The 21,696-nt window shown below is 54.6% G+C and overlaps 1 protein-coding gene across 2 annotated transcripts in view; it reads left to right on the forward strand.

The window, feature by feature from the left end:
- Window positions 1-1,184: 1,184 nt before the first annotated feature.
- Window positions 1,185-21,696, forward strand: part of SLC2A9 (solute carrier family 2 member 9) — a gene marked incomplete at both ends in the record, with an annotated part of 42,095 nt that continues 21,583 nt past the window's right edge. Inside the window, 5 exons of one of the 2 annotated variants that reach the window (XM_084234052.1) lie at window positions 1,185-1,247; window positions 6,169-6,267; window positions 8,253-8,413; window positions 11,787-11,911; window positions 12,493-12,638. In XM_084234052.1, the coding sequence (XP_084090178.1) occupies window positions 1,185-1,247; window positions 6,169-6,267; window positions 8,253-8,413; window positions 11,787-11,911; window positions 12,493-12,638 (594 nt within the window). Of the gene's footprint in view, window positions 1,248-3,731; window positions 4,026-6,168; window positions 6,268-8,252; window positions 8,414-11,786; window positions 11,912-12,492; window positions 12,639-21,696 lie in introns of those variants that run through there. The other variant, XM_084234051.1, reaches the window with a different exon arrangement.

The raw sequence follows: 21,696 nt of genomic DNA on the forward strand, positions 1-21,696 counted from the left end.
ATTTGGTTTATCGAGCAACCTCGGGTCAGACTCTGTGGGGTCGGCTGTGTCCCCAGCGCGAGGACAGGATGCCTGTGTGCACACTGCATGTGTGCAGACCCAGGGGGACATGGGTGCAGACACATAGATGTGTATGTGTGGACATGACATAGACACGCAAGTTGGGTCTGGACGCAGGGGCATTACTGTGATGTGGGTACGGCTAGCAGACCACAGCTGGATGGATAGAAATATGTGCCTGGAGGCGTGACTGTCCGTAAACAAATATGATCATGGATTTGTCTGGATGTGGCTGTGCAGATCTAGAACTGGCTGGTGCCAGCGGGGTAGGGGCAGCCATGGGCAGGCGTCCTGCCAGCACAGATGGCATTGCCCTCCCTGGGCTGCATCTTGGCCTGAGTCTGGAATGTCAACGTTGTCCTTTGAGGCTGCATTTCTTCCTCTGCCAGTGTGGGGGGCGGCGGTGGTGGCCCGTTGCTCTTTAGCCTCCACAGATGGGCTGAGACCCACCTAGACTACGAAGGCTGGCCGGGCTGATTGGAAATGTCCAGCGCATGGGAAAAGGCCAACGGCATCTAGCCTGCTCTCCAGATGCTCAGCCAAGCCGCTGGGCGCCGTGGCCCCGCCGAGTGGATGCACCACACACACTGTCCGTGGAGGTCACGGTCACGGGGGAGACACAGATCCTGGCTGCTGCTAGGCTGACTGGACCCACTAGGGGCCATCACTCAGAATTTTCCAGAAGGAACAGAGAAGGTGAAGGTGCGACACAGAAAGGGGGGCGGGCATCGTAGGCCAGGGGGCAGCCGCAGACACTGGAGAGAGGCAGTGGGCTGGGATGCCATGGGCGTGCACTGGTGTGGGGGTCGCCCAGGAAGGAGCCCACGTCCCACTGAAGCATTGCTACCCCAGCTCCCCCACCGGACTCCAAAGCCTGTCCTTCTGCGGGATCTGTGTATCCTTCCAGAATTCCATGGTTTAAGTTGACTTGATTACTTGATATTTTAAGGGCTTCATCGTCAAAAAAATTTTTTTGACTCATCGTCCCTCACAGCGACTTTCCGAGCCCATTTGGGGCCCCCATTCCCGGGTTCCCAGGCGGTGCAGCAGGTGTGTAATGGCTTCTTCCTGTTCCCTCTTTCTCAGGAGCAGACGTACCCAGCCCCAATCCTGACGACCCAACCATGAAGCTCAGCGAAAAGGACCCAGCAGGTCAGAAGGAAAACGATGCAGCCAGGAAGAGACCGGTCAGTCCCGCTTCCTAATGGCGCTGGCCACGCAGGGCGGCCAACCCTTCCTCGCCCTCCTCCCAGCGGGGTGGGGCTGGGGGCAGTCAGGCAGGGGCAGTGAGCAGACGCGGAAGCGGTCGGGTGGGCCCTGGGAACCATCTGTGCAATGTGAGGAGGTGCAGGTGCTGGTTCACCTTCTGGACCGGAGGGGGAGAGTCCTATATGCCAAAGGTCATTTCTCAAGAGGAGATGTTGATATCGAAGATGATGATGTCATTGTCCTTAAGGAGACACTGTAACACCAACCCCCCAGGCCCATCCACTTGCCTCCTCCTCCAGGAAGTCCTCGACACTTAGAAAGTCTCCCTCCCCAGGATCCTCAGACCCTCTCTTCATTTTAGTTTTTTTAAGATTTATTTATTTATGCATACAAGAGCTGGGATGCAGGCCAGAGGTGCAGTGTGGGGGTGAGAGGATTCACCAGAGACAGAGCGGGGAACAGAACAGGCAGATCCACTGAAATAGACTGCTGAGGGGAGCAGCGGGGAGACAGGAGAGGTCTGCAGTGCCATGTGGGTAGCTCTCTGGCCAGGGATCGCACTCGTGCTGCAGCGGCTGCGGACAGCCTCATAGTGCTGTGCTTGACCCCTTGCGCCACCAGGAAGGCCCCCATTTTACTTATTTAGCTTTGAATCTATATTCCCGTCGATTTCAGACAACAAACAACTGAGCCAATGACCTCTCACTGAAAATTCTAATCTGGACGCAGATTCCACAGCAAGTCTAGAACCAGGCGTCGGACAGCCGATGAGGCTGCCATGGGCAGATTTTATAATCCTGCTTGATCCAGATAAGCGCGGCCCTTCTCCTCCACTGGGGTCACAGCCACGCACCTCCACCTGCACGGCACCGACCTTCCTGAAATTCGGGCTAAAAACCCGACCTTGATGTTTAGAAATTGTCTGACAAGTGGAAACAAGTTTCTAAAACTACAAAAAGTGCTCAAATATCCTTTGGATGATGTGTTTTGCTATCGGCAACATTATTTCCTGACCTTTTTAATATATTTTTTATTGTGGTAACAGGGATTTATAGTGCTGGGTATGATGCAGGAATGCAGGTCCCGGCCCCTTCAGGCAGCGTCCTGGACACCCACCCCCCACCGCCCTGCCCGTCCTCCTCGTCCACCTCCTCGTGCTCTTTCCGCGGCACACACCCCCCCACACACGCAGCCTCAGCCCTGCATGAGATTCCCAGGGTGTGCTTGGTTTCCCGCTGTGTTTCCTCTGCTTTCTGTCTCTGTATCTGGACTGTGTCTCCACTGGACTCTGGATAAAGATACATCTCTGTACCTTCACATCAGATTGCAAAGCCAATGACCCGCCAGCGCCCGCCCGCTCAGTGCCCGACCTTTGCACAGCTCTTGGGCTTCCCGCAGCTCAGGCGCACGCAGAGGAGCAGGGCTTGGCCGGCAGGGCCGCGCATGCTTTCTGACTTAGGAGCCTTAGTGCAGGGACACAGCTGGGGGCCCCTTGCCGCTCCCACATTTACACCCCACCCAGGCTGGACTATTTTGCCTCCCCACACCTACAGGGTGTCCAGGGTGCAGGCCCTGGCTCAGGGCCACCTCCCCACCCCCATGCCAGTCTGCCCCAGGGCACACCCCTCCTCCACAGTCAGAATCACCTCCTGCAGGAAGCCTTCCAGGATCCAGCCCAGTTAGGTGGCCTCCTCCCCTCTTTCTGCTCTTTCCGGGGAATCCCCAGCCTTTGCAAAATAACCAGAGCTTCCACTTTCCAGTCCTGCCCTGGATCACAGCTCAGTAAGGGGGAGCCGGCCAGCAGGCTGAGAACCAATTCCAGAAATAGCCAGTCCTCAGAGAGCCACCCCTGAAGGACTGACGTGCAGAATGACCATCGGGGGGTGGGTCCTGGGCCCAGCCAACAGCCTCCTCACCAGGGCGGCTTCTCCCGGGAGCTGCATCTCCAGAACAGCCATCGCAGGGCCGACATTTCCACGTGCGCTTGACACTTCCCGCCCAGCAACCCTGCGGGGCTCCATGTCTTTTATTCCAGCTCTTCTAGGGGTCTGGCCTTATGCAAACGCTCCTCTGCCCAGCCTGGTCTCTGAGCCCCTCTCTGTCTCTGGAGGCAAAGGAGGAAGGTGGCCGAGGCCACGTGGTGAATAACTCTGATGACAAGCTGATGTACTCAAGGCGCCGGGCCTCCTTAAGGCCCCCCACCCAGCCAGCAAGTTGCACTTGTAAAGGGTTAGCTCTGAGAGATCAGGCTACTTGCCTCGGGGCACGCAGTGAAAACACAGTGGGGCCTGGGCACTGACCTCTGCCCTCTGTCCTAGTGCTGGGGAGACTTGCCCTGGGGTCTGATGGACATCACGCCCCTCCCCCAGGGGCTGGCCCGGTTAGGAGGGAAAGGAAGAAGGTGCAAAGGAACACTCCACACTCTGCTGGTGGTTTCTTCTCAGGACTTAGCAGCTGCTGTTCTGACTTGAAAACGAGGGGAAAAAAACCGTTCCCGTTTCCTGTTCAGACAGGCCGAAATTGCCACATTTCCTGCTGGGCGCCCCCGCCCTCCCGCATGGACTCTGCCTCCTCCTCAGAGCCATGCCCTGGCAGAGCCTGGGTCCAGGGTTGCCGCGGCCCAGCGCCCGCAGCCGGCACGCGACATGAGCTCCCCAGAGCTGAGCTTGGCTCCCCTCACACCAGGCCCGCGCTGCCCGGGGCCTCCGGAGAGCTCCCCGCCCAGGAGCGGGCCGGCCCCCCGGAGCAGGAGGAAGGTAAACCGGTCTCTGGACCCCGAAGGGCTCCCGTCCAGGTGGGAAGAGGCACCCCAGCCTCACCTAGCCAGAGGCCCTGATCAGGGCAGCTGCCCCGAGCCTGGCGTCCTGGCGGGCTGGCGTTCTTGCCTTGGCTGTGGTGCTGACTCTGAGTCAGTGTTTCCTGGGCCCTGGGGTGTCTGTGCCCGGTGGCTCAGCGTGCGTGCTCCTAGCAGGGCGGGGTGCCTCCCTCGGCTCCCCACCCCTGCCAGCCCCTCTGCGGGCGGCCATGCACGGTAGGGGAGTCCCCAGGAGAGGGCGCCACCCGCTCTTCTCCACCCTCTGACAGGCACAAACTGGGAGAAGGGTCTGACCTGGGAGTGAGGGTGGCCCAGAGGCCCAGAGAGTGTGCCAGGCACAGCCAGGGAAGAGGGGGCTTTGGGGGGTGACATCCCAGCTGAGGCCCATAGGAGCAGTTCCAAGGCAAAGCATGATGGAGAGGGGCCTGCGGTGTTCTGCTCATGAATCCCATTCAGTTCAAGCTCCTCTTGCTACAGAATATTCCAGCCCACCCCTGCGGAGGGCATGGCAGAGGCCCTCGCCTGCTTCAGCGCCCCTCTTCTGCGTGAAGTCCTGTGAGGTGGTGCATTCACATCCCACTTCACAGATGAGGACCCCAAGTCTCGGAGCAGCCAGGTCACTGGCCACAGTCACATGTGGGGGTGGGGTTCTGGGAGGCTTCGGAGGAGACAGTGGCCACGAGGCTCAGGCACAAATTCTCTAAAAGGGAAGATTCGGGGGACAGAGCTGCATAAGCCCTGGCAAGTGGCCATTCTGTATGGCCAGGCAGAGGCAGCGTGGGTGGAAGCCATCGTGAGCAGGAGTCTGCTGGCACCCCGCCACGTGTGGGGGACACGTCAGCCCCCAGCAGCACCTCGGCTCCTCCAAGCCCACGCAGTGGTGCTGACACGTGTTCCCATCTTACAGCTGGGCAAGTTGAGACCCCAAAAGATGAAGAATGTGGCTGGGGGGTTCTCACCTCACAGCGGGGATGCCGTCAGGCCCTAGAGTCCATGCTGGAGGCAGCCAGTGGGGTGGGTGGAGCAGGAAATTGGCCACTGGGGTTCTGCTCCCCCTTGTATTTATTCAGGTCAGTTCTCTGTGCCGCAGGCCTGGTCTGTCTCATTGACCATGTGCCCCTGCAGAAGTCAGGGTCTGGCACGTAGAAAATGCACACACACACATGCACACACACACACGCACACCAATGACATCAGAAGTGCCTCAGGGTCCCCTCCATCTAGAGAGGGGTCACACTCCCGGGACCCTCCCATGCAGCCCCTCCAGCTGCAGCTGGTCCGCCTCTGCTAAGCAGTCCAGAGGTTTCTGCCCTAGTCCGGCCACAGCTGTGGCATCCTCAGATGGGGCCACAGGGCAGGGTGACTTGGCAGCAGCTGAACCCCTCATTCCTCTGTGGCCCAGCCTTGCCCGAGTAGGTTGATGTCTCAGCTGGAACAGTGTGTGTGTGTGTGTGTGTGTGTGTGTGTGTGTGTGTGGGTGGGTGGGTGTATGTGTCCGTCGGCAGCTCAGCATCCCTCCCCCCAATGCTCACAACACTTCCAGGTGAAGAGGAGCCAGGGCCTTGTGGGCTGTAGGTGACCACACGGGCACTAGAGCAGACCTCCCCACACAGCCCCGCCTGGCGAGCACCAGGGAGGGCTCTGGCCTCTGCCTGCTTGCCTGTAAGGTCAGGGTAAACAGTGCGGCTGTGAGGGGTTGCGAAATGCCAGGAAGTGCTCAAAACAGGCCCAGGGACGTCTGTCAACTTAATCTGCTTTTCCCTGGCTCCCCTGTGGCTCTGCCACCAGCCAGATTCAGCTAACACTGGTCGCTGCCCACCGAACACCTGCTAAGGACCGTAGGCCGGGTTCCACCGTCCTCACCCAGCAGGAGGGGCGGGCAGTGGTGTGGCTGCCACAGAGGCAAACTGAGCCGCAGAGGCAAAGGCATCCTGCGGCCCCCGGGGCAGGAGCTTGTGTCCCTGTCCTGGGATTCTCTGGGACCCTCCCCACCCCAGCTCAGGGGATGGAAGGCCTAGGGGTGCGAGTGGGCCCGGCCCTGCTCCCCAGTGCCAGATCTGACGGGCTTTGCTCTCCCCTTCCAGGACTGGTCCTGCTCGCTCATCGTGGCCGCTTTCGTGGGGGCCTTCGGCTCCTCCTTCCTCTATGGCTACAACCTCTCGGTGGTGAACGCACCTGCACAGGTGAGTGTCTGCGCTGTGTGAGGCGCCCGGCAGGGGGCGCTGCAGCGCCGTAGAAAACGGGGTGTTGGCATGCGGCCCTGGCTGGTCCGAGATCCAGCAAACCCTTGCCTTGCCGGCGGGCCCTGTGCCTGACCCTGGCCAGACACTGCGGGCAAGGGGAGGGACAGCAGCACCGTGGTGACAAGGCGGGGGTGTGGGTTGCTGGTTGCTGCAGTGCAGCGTCCTGGGAGACTACAAGGAGGGCGTCAGGGCTCCCGGGGCTGTGCTGTCCCCAGTCACTCTTCAGGAAGGAGCTGGAGCCCGGGGGCGCAGAGCGGCCTCGTGCAGAGAAACACCCGTGCAGACACCCTGGCTGTGACTTGTCACTGCCGCTGACTGTTCATGCTTTTACATTTTGAGGGTCTGTGTCAGTTTGAGGTGTTCATTCTGGGGGATCCTGCCCTGCCAGGGCCTTGGTTGGGTCGCAGTGCCTCCATCAGACAGGCTGATTAGTCCACCCCGTCTTTAAACGAGGGCTGGAAGTTTGCACGCTTGCTTCATCCTGCAGGTTCAGCAGGAAGTCCAGCAGCAAGTGTGGGGAGGACCTTTGTCCTCAGGCCTGTGGGGCAAGAGATATGCAAAACCCCAACCGGAGTGAGGTGGAGCAAAATAGGAGGCCGAGCAAAAGCCGGTGGCCATGCGGGGATGGGAGTTCTGAGGCGCCTGGGGCCACACTCCCCTGCTGCCTTGACGGTCGCCTGCAGGGTGTGCTGCAGCTTTGGTCCTGGCCCCCACACCTAAGTTATCAGATGGGGTCCAGGGGACCCGCCACGAATAGCAAAGACCTTCCTATCGCACAGGAAATGCCAAGGTCCAGGGGCTGCTTCTGGGGACCCGGGAGGAAGGCGGCTGCCTCTGGGTCACGGGTGCAGTGTGCGTGCAGCGTGCAGCGTGCAGTGTGCGTGCAGTGTGTAGTGTGAGTGCAGTGTGCAGTGTGCGTGCAGTGTGCAGTGTGCTTGCAGTGTGCGGTGTGCATGCAGTGTGCATGCAGCGTGCAGCATGCAGCGTGCAGCATGCAGTGTGCAGTGTGCAGTGCGCAGCCTCAGGGCAGAGTCCCGGGCAGCGTTGTCGGTGAGCTAGTGGATGAGCAAAGGAAAGAATGAGCTTGAAACTGCTCTGGAGATCTGAGGTGTCGCCCCCCTCCAGGCCACATGAATTAGGGCTTACTTGAAACAAAACCAGCACCCACAAAAATACCAGTGACTGGTTTGGTGACTCACTTTTTGGTGATGCCTGAGTTGGGGGCATTTCTGCCTTCTGTCCCGAGGGGAGGCAGGTCTAAGCCCGGGGCTGCAGCAGAGAATTCGTTTGGTTCCCCAGCCCTTTCCCGGCTGAATGGGGGGAGGCGCCATTTTCTCTCCCTGGACCCTCCCGAGGCAGCCAAGCAGCGGGAGAAAGAGCAAGACACAGTCCATCTCTACTGCAGCAAGAGCCTCGGGTGTCACAGCTCCTCAAAGGAGAGAATCCCCGAGCCAGAGGCAGGGAGCCCAGCGGACAGGAGGCTGCGCCTCTCAACGCAGCCACCGACCCGTGTTGGCAACTGCTCTGGGCGCCTCCGTGCGGCCCGGGCCTTCCCAGGAAAACGGGGCATGCGGGTGCCGAACACAGCTTGTGCCGAAGACATCAGCCGCCGCAGGAGTCCACGTCCTGCAGGACAGGCCGAGGGCCCGGGAGGGACCAGAGCGCCTCGTCGGTCCAGAAGCAGCTGGCAGTGGCAATTATTCGGATGAAATCTCTCTGGTTCTCCTAGGCTCGGGGCAGGTCTAAGTTGGACTCCCACGTTTGCTACTTACTGAGCGAGGTGCGTGTGTTTCTGAGCCTCAGCTTCCCTGTCTGCAAAATTTGTTAGAATGAGCAGTGAGGTGCCCCAGAGCGGTCTTGGTCACGCAGGGGCCGACTCCCCGGGCAGGAGGCGCGGGGCTGACACGTCTGTTGTCTGTTCACAGTACATCAAGGCCTTTTACAATGAATCGTGGGCACAAAGGCATGGACATCCCATAGATGCGGACACGCTGACCCTGCTCTGGTCCGTGACAGTGTCCATCTTCGCCATTGGTGGACTCGTGGGCACGTTGATGATGAAGCTGATCGGAAAAGTTCTTGGGAGGTCAGTGGGGGTCACTTCTGTTTGGGGATCCCCTTTAACATGTTCACTGTATATTTGTATCATAATCAGATCCCGGCAGGTAGAGTAAAACGCTACTTCAGTTCATCTGAAATTTTTTTAATTTTTTAAATTGAGGTAACATTGATTTACAATCCTACATATGATTTAAGGGTATGGGTTCACAGCCACTCAGATATTGCCACATCCACCACCAAGGCTCCCAGAATCCTTCACCATGGCCCCCGCTTTCCTCTCCATGCCCCCACAGCCCTCTGGTGGCCTCCCTTCTGTAATCATATTCTAGGATTTGTTTTGGTTTCATTTTATCTCTACTTTGCTTTGTTTCTTTATATTCCACAAATGAGTGGAATAATACTGCATTTGTCTTTCTCCTTCTGACTTATGTCATGTGGCATAACCTCCTCCAGTTCTAGCCATGTCATCATGAATGGCAAGATTTCATTTTTCAGTGCTGAGTAGTATTCCATCGTGTATCTAGACTACATCTTCACTCATCTGTCCTTGGGCACTTAGGTGGTTTCCATAACTTAGCTAGTGTAAACAGTGCTGCAATGAACACAGGAGTGTGTATCCCTCCGAAGTAGTTCATTTCCAATTTGAAGAGAGAGAGTTTAATGCCAAAAAGGCAAGGGGAAGTAATGGTGCCTCAGAGACCAGGGAGAAGCAAAGCCAAGAACGTTGGGCATCTCCCAGTGTCTGGGGATGTTCCCGCTGGTCACCGCTAGGGGGTGCTATTGGCTTCTTGTGGAGCCAGGGATGCAGCTGAATGTGCGCAGGCCGGACCCTGCAGAATTTCTTGAACCCAAATGGTATTAGTGCCAAGATGGAAAAACCTTGTCAAATATCATCCTAACACACTTTAAAATGACCGCATCACATGCCCATCCCCAGAGCCATGGTGGAAGTTTCCAAAAGAGGTCCCTTGTCAGATCCAGCGCATGTGCAAGGGCGTAAAGACCTACCCAGCTGGGGCTTTGCTGGGCCCATGTCCTGGAGGGGGTGTTGTTAGTGGGTGAAGGAGTTGAGGGTGCGTGTTTAAAATGATGACCGTGGAACCCAAGCTGGGTGAGCTGGAATGGGTGGGGTGAGGCGGACGCACCAGGGTGAGATCTTGCCCCCTGAGCTGGGTCCGGCGAAGGAATTGTTGCAAGAATGGGGAGTGAGTGTGTCTCCAGAGGTTCCCAGTTCACTGTCTTAGCGAAAGCGTGTCGTGAATCTACCCTGACGTAATGTTCCCTGCGTGTCCCCCAGCGGATCTGGGTCCCGTCAATCAAGTTAACAGGAACGCAGCTCTCATGCTCTCCCTGTCTCCTCTTGTCCCAGCTAACTGTCCCCTGTCCCTCTGACTATTTCTTAAGGGACCCGGTCCCCAATTTCCTCCTTACCCTTCTACTCTCCTTGTATCCTGTCCCTTCTCCAAGAGCTGATGACCTGGGTTGCGCAGGCAAGAGCCTACATTGCTGGACAAGCTCAAATAATGAATCTGGTCCCCTGGTAGGGCCCATAGGGGGTGATGAGTCCTGCTCTCAGAAGCAACATGGCACCCCCTTATTTTTGGTGCCCAGTTCATCTCCTGGAAAAAAAATGGAAACAATGATTTAAAATCCCCATCACTTCCCAGTCACTCTCTCGAGCCAGTGAGTCAGCTTTGTGAATTATTTGCAAACAAGGTTTCCACCCTCAGAGGGCCACTGTGGCTGGGGGTTATTTTGGGAAGGACTGTGTTAATATGCTGAACTTGCTTAGAGGGTGTGCAGCCCTGTTGGCAAATGTCTCAAGTCTGACTTGAATGTGATTAGAACATCCCCTGCAGAACACAAACTATACCACCAGCCGTGGCGAGAACTCTGGCTTCCTGGCTCCTCTTTCTCCCCGCCTCTGTCCAGCCCATCAGCAAGTCTGTCCACTCTGTCTTCAGATCACACCAGGACTGACTGCTCCCACCACCCCCACTGCACCCATCGGGTCCAGATCACTGTGCACACTGGCCTGTCTGTTCCAGCAGCCTCCCACTTGGTCTTCCTGTTTGCACACTTAACCTCACAGCCCGTGCTGAGTGAGTGGTTTTCTTGCAGTATGTTAGGCCTGACCATCCTCCCCTAGAATCTTCCAGTGCTTGCCTATCTCGCTCAGGGTAGAGTCCCAAGTTGTCATGGTAACATGAAGACCCTTTATGAGCAACCCTGCTGCCCCCACTCCCTCCACAGCTGTCTACAATTTACTCTCTGGCCCTCCACAGCCTCCTGCCATGCTGGCCACCCTGGCATTCCTGAATTAGCCCGCATCTGGTCTTGGTACCTCTGCCAGGATTGCTGCTCCCCAGTATCCATTTGGCTGGTCTACTCTCCTCCAAGTCTGTGCTCAGATGTCACCTCTTCACGGAGGCCCTCCCTGCGTTAGTTTCCCCGACAGCATTGCTCACCACCATTCAACATGCTACAGATGTTTTATATTAGTTGTTTATTGAGAGGTTAAGAGTAGCATTTTGTCAAGTCCATGACACTAAGTCAGAACCTAGCATGGTGTTCAGTCCCCAGCCCACTCTCAGGCACGCCACGGGTGAGCAGATGCTGGTTGAATGAATGAATGTTGAGAGGATGGCTCTGAGTAAGCACGGCAGCCAGGGCCGCCGGCACCTAGGACTGTGCTCGCTAGACTGATTCTCCCGAGTCCCGTGTTAACCAAGCACTCAACATCTGCAACAAGCAGAACAAAAGGAGGCGCAAGACAACCCGACTCCCAGCGCACCCAGTGAGCAGTGAGCACTTAGCACAGCGCCTGGCATATGGCAAGGATGCAGCGAGTGTCTCACTCAGGGTCCCTCTGAATTTCACGGAAACACTCGGGGGCTCCAGCAGCCTTACGAGACGGACATTAGCATCTCCATTTTGCAGGTGGCAAAGCCAAGGCCCAGGGAGTGTAGGGCCTGCTCAAGGCCGCACAGTTAGCATGAGGCTGGGCAGTCCGGACCGGGACATGGCGGGGGAGTCGGGAGAACAGCATCTGTGAGCCACAAGCCAGAGCTAAAACGAGACTCGGGGCGGGAAGAGCTGGGCTATTCCAGAAGATGCTGCGTGGTGCCTCGGGACCAAGTCTCTGGGCTGCAAGTCGCTTCCCTTGGGGTCTCCAAGACGAAGGAGCAAGGGGGAGACTCCCCGGGGGTGCAGGTTGGCAGAAGCAGTGCAGAGAGCTCTGATCTGGAAGATAGGGGGTGACTCCGGAAAGTGGCATAAAGCCCCTTCGGTTCCCTTCTCGCGGTGGCTTCTTGCACCCACAAAGCTCGCAGCGCCTTCTCAGGCAGATGGGCCAGTGACAGCGGGGCCTCCTCCTGAACCCCCCCCTTTTCTTCCAGGAAGCACACTCTACTGGTCAACAACGGGTTTGCAGTGGCGGCTGCCTTGCTCATGGCCTTTGCCCTCCAGGCTGGTGCCTTTGAGATGCTCATCCTGGGCCGCTTCATCATGGGCGTGGATGGAGGTGAGGCTCGGCTGCAGGGGGTGTCCAGGCCATCCTGGGTGGTGTCCTGCGTTGGGCCACGCGCGATGTTCTGGCACCTACTTAAGAATCAGTTTCCAGAGCCAGAGGCCTGATCTACTGGGTAGTGTCTCTGGGCATCTCTGGCCGTCGCTTGGTGACTTGGGAGAGTTACTCAAGCTCTCTGTGCCTCAGTGTCCTCATTTGGCATGATGACGATGCTTCCACTTAAAGGGTTATGATGAAATGTAAATAAGATCATACATATCAAGTCATGGAAGGATCCTGCTTCTGGCATGTTGGTTATTGTTTTCATCGTCGCCATGACCACTGTGCTCACCTCCACCCCCAGCACCAGCACCAGCACCAGCCTCGTCACCACCACCTCCACCAACATCAGCTATTTCTTCTTCTATGAAATCTGCTTCCCAGTCACTCCTCTGGGGCCACGGTTGGCCACTGTGCAGAGTGCTGGGCTGTAGCTGTGGCTACGGTGCTAGTTCCTCAGGGCCAAGGGGTGGCGGTGCTGGGCCTGGTCTCCCCAGGGAAGGCCGCCCCCTCACTGCTGCTGTGCTTCCCCACAGGCATCTCCCTCAGCGCGCTCCCCATGTACCTGAGCGAGATCTCACCCAAGGAAATCCGGGGCTCCCTGGGACAGGTCACCGCCATCTTCATCTGCATTGGCGTGTTCGCCGGGCAGCTGCTGGGCCTGCCTGAGCTGCTGGGAAAGGTCAGTGTGGCCCCCTGGCCGACCGCGTTCCCCCCCATCCTGTTGCCATCTCATTGCTGCGCCCCTTGTGGGACCAAGTGTGGCTGGGGGTGAGCCCCGCCTCCCAAACTGTACCCCTGTGTCTGGAATTCACGAACAGTCGAATCTTTTTGCGTGTGCTGATAGAAAAATCACTGTTGAGTGCCTCTGATTGGGTTTGATTCTCTCTTTTTAGGGCATACACAGCAAATGCAAACTTTACAGAATGTTCAAATCCACCGCCCAGTAGTTAGTGTTAACAGCTCAATTTGCATCCTTTGAGGCTTTCCCTTGGCGTGCACAAACCTGTACAGACGTTACGGGTTCTCTCTCTTTTTTTTTTTTTAACAGAATCATGCCATACTCATTGTTCTGCAACTTGCTGTCCTTGTTTAATGTATTTCGGGCGTCTTTCCGAGCTGTTTTGCTCAGCCCCGCCTCACTGCGTGTCCCTCGCCTACAAAACATGTAATTACAGTGTTCTGCTTTGCGCCTTCCGTTTTGGAGGCAGGAAGACGTCATTTAAATCCCAGTCTAACAACTCGGCTGTTGTGCAACCTTCTGAGAAAGAACGCCACGCCCAGACTGGGGTGGGGTGGGTGGAGTCCAGACTTTTCGGCAGGGCTGGCCTCTAGACCGAGTCCGCAGGATGGGCAGGATTTAGGCAGGTGGGTGTGACATTTGGAGAGAAGATGCAGAGAATGAGACTATCTCAAGAAAAGGCCCTGAGATGTCGGGGGGACTTGGAAGCTGTAGGGGAGCTTGAGAGGTACCTGTTTGCTGAGGTGGCCGCACCTCCTCGGCAGCCGGCACGGTAAGAAATGCCACGTTCCCAAGCCCACCCCAGCACGACTCCCAGGGATCTCTGGCAAACGGCGACTCAATTCATCCCAGACACTTAGAACACGCCGCCCCCTGCTCTTATTCCTATTTTCCTCTGCATCCTGGCCCTCCAGCAGATTGTGTTGCTGATAGACATGAACACTAGACCCGTAGCGTTCAAGTTTATTCACTCGCCCAGCAAAACAGAAAGTGCCAGACATTGGACAAATTTTCTGATTTTTTTTTTTGAAATGTATTTTTTTTTTAAAGATTTATTTATTTATTTATTTATTTATTTATACAAGCACTGGGTACAGTCAGAAGCGCGGGAGGGTGAGAGAATTCACCAGAGCCAGAGCAGGGAGCAGAGCAGGCAGAAGGACCGAAGGACACTGCTGAGGGGAGCAGCGGGCGGCAGGAGAGGTCTGCGCGCCATGTGGGACCCTCCTCCGGTGGCCGGGGAGCAGCCGGGGATCAAACCAGCGCCGCGGAGGCTTCGGGCAGCTTTGCAACCCAGCGCTCAACTGCTGCGCCACCGGGGAGGCCCCAAATTTTCTAATTTTTAAGAGAAGTTAGAAATCTGGATTTTTATGTCTTGTTTCTTGATTGATATTTATTGAAAACATTCAACTTTTTAAAAATCAAACAAAAAAAAAACCCCATCCGTTGGCTGGGTGCAGCCTGTGATCCACTTCTCGCCACCTGGATGGGGTGTATGTGCTTTTGAGGGTTCATCTGTGCCCAAGAGCAATGAGCCTTCATTGGTGGGTTGAAGAAGACAATAAGAGAACGAGAGATGCGATTTTAAGAGTCTTGGGCAACAGCTTGAAGAGGCTGTGTCCCTCTGGTCTGCCTGTCCCATCAGATTGGATTTTTCCAGATAGTCCTGGATGTAACCAGAAGGGTGTGTGACTCAATAAGTGTATTTTCAAATCCATGCCCTGGGAGGGTGGGCACGGGGTCTGCTCCAGAAGAGAACATCAAGTGGGAAATTCTCACTCAGGGCTGTGGGGGGCTGTGATGTTCCCGAGAGGAGAGCTCCAATCATTTCACTGCCAGCATTTTATTTTCTCTCTTTAATCATATTTCTCACCACCTGGCTTCACACACATCCTGAGTTTCTTTTAAAAATTAAAGAGAAAAGTGGAGCTTTAATATAAGAAATACATTGAAATGCTGAGGCTGGAGGAAGTAGGTGACCTGTCTCTTGCCAGAATGCAGGGAGGGGGGTGCAGGAGTTAACGTCAGTGCCGTGAATTTACTGAGAGATGCATCGTAAAACATCGTGGGGGTTGAGCATTTATGTGACATTTTATGCTTCCAAAGGATATTTATAAAAAACATATGAATTAGCTATTTCTCCTAAAATGAATAAGAAAGGAACATTTAAGAAACCTGTATGAGAAGGTGTGACACCCCGTGGGGCCATATATGAGTCAGTCACATGCCTGGGAGAACATGCTGGATGCGGGGTCCGGCCAGGGGAGGAAGAGGAGGCTCAGAGCTCATCGGTGTCCCAGCCGGCCACAATTTTCATGCGACAACAATATTTTGTGCTCAGCCTAGAACATTTGGAAAATATTTTTCAAAAGGAATGAGAGCCGCTTCAATTTATCTTTTTCCCACCTCTCTTACTTCTTTTCCCTGAATTGTCCACCCATCCAGCAACCTTTCCCGTATAGACTTTTGAGGTTTCCTCACCACCCCTGAAGCCATCATGCACGTGGCTGCTTCAGGGACCTCCACTCTGGCCTGTGCATTTCTGACCTAGTGAGCCCCGCATCGGTGACAGGGTTTCACCTTATTATAAGTTTAACCCTGTCCTCTCTGGCCCCCATCCTCAAACTGTGTTGGACACATTCACTTATTTATGCTCCTGCGGGAACTTAACAACTGTTTCCTATTCTTCAACACAAAAAATGTCACTGGAATTTTGACTGGAATTGTGTTCACCTGAATCTTGAATTTGAGCCCAGTTGAGATTCTCATAATCCATTATTTCTGCTGAAAAACTATCGTGTCTCTTCATTTAGATTGCCTTGTCTATCACTCACTTTTTTTTATTGCTCTTGCATTTCTAACAATTAGAAACTGTAATTTTCTGATTAACTGCTTACTTATGTAAGTTTTGTTATTGCTATTTTGGTTTTTCCCATTGCATTTTTTTACAGGTTGTTAGCAAAATATAGGAAAGCGACTGCTGATATATGTTAATCTGGAATTGTCTTTGTTTTCTAGTAGTTTTTGTTATTGTTTGCTTGACCAGGAAATTCCAATCAGTGATTTTTTTTTTAAGAGCCATGTTTTGTTTATTTATTTGTTTGTTTGTTTGTTTGTTTATACATGCACTGGGTACAGTCAGAAGCGCGGGAGGGTGAGAGAACCAATCAGTGATTTTGGTAACACCAACACAGAGTGAAATTTTGCCCCCTCCTTTCTAACAGCAATAGCCTTCCTTTCTTTTTACTGACATTCATGTCTTATGGCATTGGTCAGGACATGGTAACAATACTTTGTTCATTCCTGATTTGTTGGAATCTTTATTCATGATTTATTGAAACATCTATCTATTATGCACTGTTAAGTAGGTTACTTTTTATTAATTTGAAATGGATATTATTTGTCTTGGAAGGAATAATTTGCCATCTTGTTTTTATTATCAGCAATATGTAAAATATCTTCTGACACTTATTAAATGATCAATGACAATTAATTATTAGATACGCTATGTTATCCAACAGATTAAACCATCGTTACATTCCTGGGATATATCTTCCTTGGTCATCAAATAGAATATTCTAGTTGAGTTACTAGTTTCTTGTTTAGAATTTATATATTTAAATGTATAGATGACTTTGTCCAGGGTTTTTAATTTTTAGCCCATATTCTGTCCCCTTTTATCTTTCTCTCACTTTGGAACAGATTATATGCCATTGGTTGATAATTAAAATGTCAAAAGATCCCATTAATAAAACACATTTAGTCTTTTGGGGAAGAAATTCTTTCAGGATCCTTTATCAGTTTCTTCCATGATTAACAATCTAACCTGTTTCCTTTTGATTCAATTTTGTTAATGTCTATCTTTTCAAGAAAGTCACTTATTTCATTGAAAATGTCAAATACGTTAGCATACTAAATCACTATAATGCCCTGGTGTTGATTCTTTAGATCATCTCTCTTGATGTAATTTTATTTGATTTCTCTCTTTGAAATAATATTTCCAAATGGTTGTCTCTAATTTTGTTATAAAAGGCATCCTCTGTGATTTATCCTTTTCATTGCTTTCTACTTTTCTTAATTTCTGCTTTGTCGTTCTTTCTTTGAACATAGATTTCATAGGCAACATCCCTGAAGTGTTTAGTGTGCCACTTTCTCAATGTTTTTGTTTTCTAAATAATTTGCTGTTTGAATTCCATATTCAGAACAATTAATTATTTAGAACAATGTTTCTAATTCCCAAGTAGATATGACTTTGTAATTGTCACTGATTGACAGTTTCCTTTTATTGTATAAAAAGCAAGGAATCCGTGCATTTCTCTCTTGGGGGGTCTACATTAAGATTACTCTATGGCCAATGCGCGATCAACTTTTATAACTATTCCACGCTGCTTAAGGAAGGCAGCTCTTTCCTAGTTCATCACATACAGACGAAACATCACAAAATGACTGTTGTTTTGTCACAACCACCATTGTGCATCCGCAAGACGCATAGGGTCTCCTACGTGAAAAGTCCTGCGTGAGGTTGAAAGGGATGAGAAAATGTGATTCTGTGATGGCGAGAGGCCCCGGGAGGGAAGGACGCAGCGGCCCCCAGGGCTGCAGGTATGCGGAGAGCGTGTGACTGCCGGCCCCCCAGGTCCGCATCCCACAGCTGCAGTTGCCGCTGTGCCACTTGGAGGGAGTCGCTGGATCTCTCTGAGCCTGTGCTCTCTCCTCTTCTGTGCAGCCCAAATGACACTTACTTTGTGGTGCTTTTGCGAGGCTGGGAGAAGGGAGAGCATGGAGCAGCTGGAGCACAGCCTGGAGCTGCTCCACATTGATGCCAGGCCCTTTCTCATTCAGTTCAGAGCCGGAAATATCTCTATTTTCTACGTCACAGATTAAAAGCCCAGCCTCAGAGCAGTTTAATAATCACCCCAGTGACCCCAGCAAGAAGCCTGTGGAGTCTGGACCTTCTGGCTTTGAAGTCTGTGGCGTCTTCGCAGTAGGACCAAAGTCCTCTGTGTTGATGGGGGATGGGGACCGGGGCGCCCCAAAGTCCTGCCGCAGAAAGCCAGGCAGGGAGCTCTTTCAGTCTATTCTTTTCCTCACGTGGACACAGTCGTGAGGGGGAAGCACTTATTTTCCGTGAGCTTTTCATCTAGAACTCTCTGGACTTCTTTCAAGCCCCGGAAGAAAAGAACATTTGATTTTTATAAGAACACGAGACAGAGGCCTTCGTTGCTGTTCAAGTGACTTCAAGTCCCAAATACGTTCTCACCTGGAAGAATCGTCTTTGTTCTTCAAGGACTTAGAAACACACTTTTCCTCTTCGAGATGGAGAATCTCGGGGAGCTGCCCCAGACGTTGTCTGAAGCCAGAGTGAGCGCGCTGGAGAACTCCCCTGGGAGACAAGTGGGAGGGACACAGGGTGTGGTCCGCGCCCTCTGGCCACCTCTCGCCTCGCCTCCGCAGGCCCAAGCTCCGTCAGTGACGCCCCAGACCCAGTCTTCTCCCTGGGGGGTTCCTGTTCTTCCACTTTCTCTGCTTTCACTCACTGTCGTCCACGCGAGCAGCGGGACAGAGAACCGTGTCCCGTCCAGGAGGCGCCGCGTCTGCTGGGCGCCGGAGCAAGTGTCCGCCAGCCGTGACGGGGCGTCCTCTCCAGTGACCGCCGCCTGACCAGTTCCTGCTGAGCCCCCCAGCCCCCGGTGACCCTGCTGGCGCTTGAGCTCTGGTGGGGGGCTGCCGCCAGGCCAGATGCTGGGTCCCCAACCCTCTCTACTTCCACTGTGACCGGGGCCCGCTGTTCTGTCAGCGCCTCGGCCCGCCGTCGGGAAGGGAGGGCGACTGTGCACGTCACGGGGCTCGTGAGCCTCAGGGGCAGTGACACCGCGTGCCTGGACGCTGCCAGCTCGCAGGAGCCGCCCGACGGTCAGCTCGGCCTGGCTGCCCAGTCCCAGTCCAGGCCCCTCTCAGCTGCCCCCGGCCACTGGGGCCGCCGCTCCCCGTGGTGCTCGCCTTCCGTCTCGGAGTGCAGTGGCCACGCGCCAGCTGTCCTCTCCCGGAACTGAGGTCCGAGGCCTGGTCTTGGCGTCAGCAGACGCGACCGCGGGGTCTGCGGTGTAGACACACTCCTGGGTTGGGGGAAACGCACCAGCTTCCTCCACCCGGGGCAACGGTGGTGGTGGAGGTGCCTTCATGCGCTTCCTGGGGCGTCTTCGCCTCCGGAACACGGCCAGTCCCGGCTCCCAGTGCTCAGAGCGTGACCCCAACTCGCTCCTTGTCACTGAGCAGGGGGGCTGCATTTGAGTCACCCCCCGGGCTCTTTGTGCTTGGGCTCCAGGCTGGGAGGCTGCTGCGGTGCAGGGCGGCGGCGCGTGTGCCCGGGCGAGGGCTCCTTTGCCACTGGGTCGGCTCAGCCGGTGTCTCCATCTGCAAATTGGAGAGCTGCCGAGACCATCGCCCTGAAGACATGTCATCCGGAATCTTGAAGAAAGTCTTTGAAGGGCACCTGAGCTTTGCCATCCTGGCTTCCGACAGCCTCTGGGGAAAGCAATTAATCCCGCCGGGTGACCTCGCAGGGGGGGTGGTAGCAGGAGGAAGAATTTCCTGAGCCCCCAGAGGAAGACTGGGTGGCTCCGTCATGAGACCCCCTGCCCTGACTCTGTGGCCCCAGCCGTCAGGCTGGTCTTGGCCAGGACAGAGGTCTGGGGGGCAGGACGCGCCTCTGAGCTGGGGCAAGGCGGGCCGTGCACCGGGGCCCAGGGCCCGGAAACCGCCGCACCGCGCTCACGCCCCGGCAGCTCAGGCTCCACGCCCAGGCCAACTCTAGGGATCCGTGCGGCGGCCCTACAAAGTGGGTGCCAGGGGTGTCACCCCCCCCACACACACACACAGAAGACAGGCCAATGACACGTCACAAGGCCGAGAGAGATCAACGGTGCGCTCAAGGTCACTCAGGTCACGCAGCAAGCCAGCTGCAGAGCCGGGGTTGAAGGCAGGAGTCAGAGTCTCAGATGTTGCCATTTGACCTCTGCCTTTTGGGGACAGAATGCAGCGACAGTCATGCTTACGGCCAAGTGCGCCCTCCTCCTCCTGCTCTGACTGTCCCCCTGGCTTGAGTCATTCTCCAAAAAAAGTCATCCCTCCAAAAAAAGGTCTTCTGAACAGCCCTGGAGGGGGCTGCAGGCCAAGCCAGAGGTGCACCTGTCCCCTCCGGGCCTTCGGCCCCGCCATCTCATCCCCGCCTCCTGGGGCAGCGGGCAAGGCAAAGAGCAGGCAGGCCCGAGGCCCTGGCGCCCCGCACACTGCTGCATCGACACCCAGGGCTCACGGCACCCACAGCCCCGGGTTCTCCTGGGGCCACCACTGTCCCCAGGGCGGTGACGGCAGGGGCCCGTTGCTCAGATGAGAGGGGCGAGTTTCAGAGACACGGGGTGCCTGACCCAGCGGCACAAGACCAAATAGTAGCCCTGGGCCACCAGGGCCGGGCCCTGAGCCCTGCTGCTCCCCAGCTGCCGAGTTGGGCACCCAGATGTGGGCTCACCCCCCTGAGAGGACTGGCAGAGCCCTGGGAGAGGTCGAGGAGGTCGGAGGGTTCAGAGGACGTCACTCTCACCACGATCCTCGAGAGTCCGGCCGTGCTGACAAGAGAGCTGATCCCTTCTTATTTCTGCTCCGTTGTAAGGAAAGTGCTGTTTACCTCTGGGAGTTGCTAGTATCTTCTTTGCATCTTGTTTTAGACTTTACAACTACATCCTGTGATAGGCGTTTGCTGTCACTGTGCAGAGTTCTCAGTATTCTCTGGAACCTCAGACTCATTTCTCATTCTGGGAAATTCTCTGATGTGACTCCTTTTATGGTTTTCTCCCTCTGGTATTTCTATGACCCTGAAAACCCCTGCAGGCAGATAACAGACTGAGATTCTAATTCTCTTTTCAATCTTTTCTCCGTCTCTCTCTGTTATGTTCTACTTTATGGGAGCTTCTTTCCCCTCAAATTTATCTATTATCTATTATAGTTTAATTTTAAGGACTGATTTTTTTGGTCTCCATCGCTTTTGAATGGCATCTTGTTACTGTTTTCTAGAAGCAGTGTCTACACCTGCATCTCGGAAGGTATCAGTGATAGGTCTTTGATGCTTACATTTTGTTCAGCTACTACATTTTCTGTCTTTCTCCGGATTTTTTTTTTTTATCTTTCTGTTAGTTCCTTTTTGCCTCCCTCAAATTCTAGACCCATACCCTCTGTGACTGCCCAGAGCTGAGGGTCACTCAGGGTGGAGCACCCCAGCCTCTCACAGGTAAGGAGGCAGCACCCCAAGAGAGCTGAGCTCCACACTCACTCATCAGCGGACTCAGAAAGAACACCAGGGCTGGCTGTCCAGGGCAGTGACTCCTGCTGGCCGGACAGAGACCCCAAGGAGGAGGACAAGGCCAGGAGGAAGGGCCTGTGCTGAGATTAGAGGGGTCCCCGGGCAGCGGGTGGGGCTATTCTCTGTGACAGACCCCCACGGGGTCTGAGATCTGGTGTCCATAGCTTGCTGCCCCGCGATGGGCTCGCTGCCTGATGTGCTTAGACGCCAATTTCTAGGTTGTGAGGTTTAGGGAGAAGAAAGCAGCTTTATTGCAAGTCATTGGCAAGGAGGTGAGAAGTACACTCACAGTTAGCTCCCTAATCAAGACAGGGAGTGAGGTTGTGTAAGTTTGGGGAACTAGGATTAGGGGCAAAGGAGTTTAATTTGATTGGCTGAAAATAGGTCCGGGCAAAGATTCGCGGACCGGGCCAAGGCCCGGTGGCTGGTTACGGGGCAGTGCACACGTGGAGAAGCACGAAGAGGCTTTTCTTCAGATCACCGACTTTTGTCTTTCCATGAGGGTCTCTTGCCTCTGCGTCGCCTCTGTCCTCTGCTCCAGTGGACCCTGGACTCAGCTTAAGTTTCGTCAGTTTTACTCGTTCAGGCTGAGTCATTTCCTGATAAGGCGCAGGCTGTTCTGTCTGTGAAAGCAAACCTTGA

Source organism: Talpa europaea (assembly GCF_964194135.1).
Source record: "Talpa europaea genome assembly, chromosome: 5".
Lineage (NCBI taxonomy): Eukaryota > Metazoa > Chordata > Mammalia > Eulipotyphla > Talpidae > Talpa > Talpa europaea.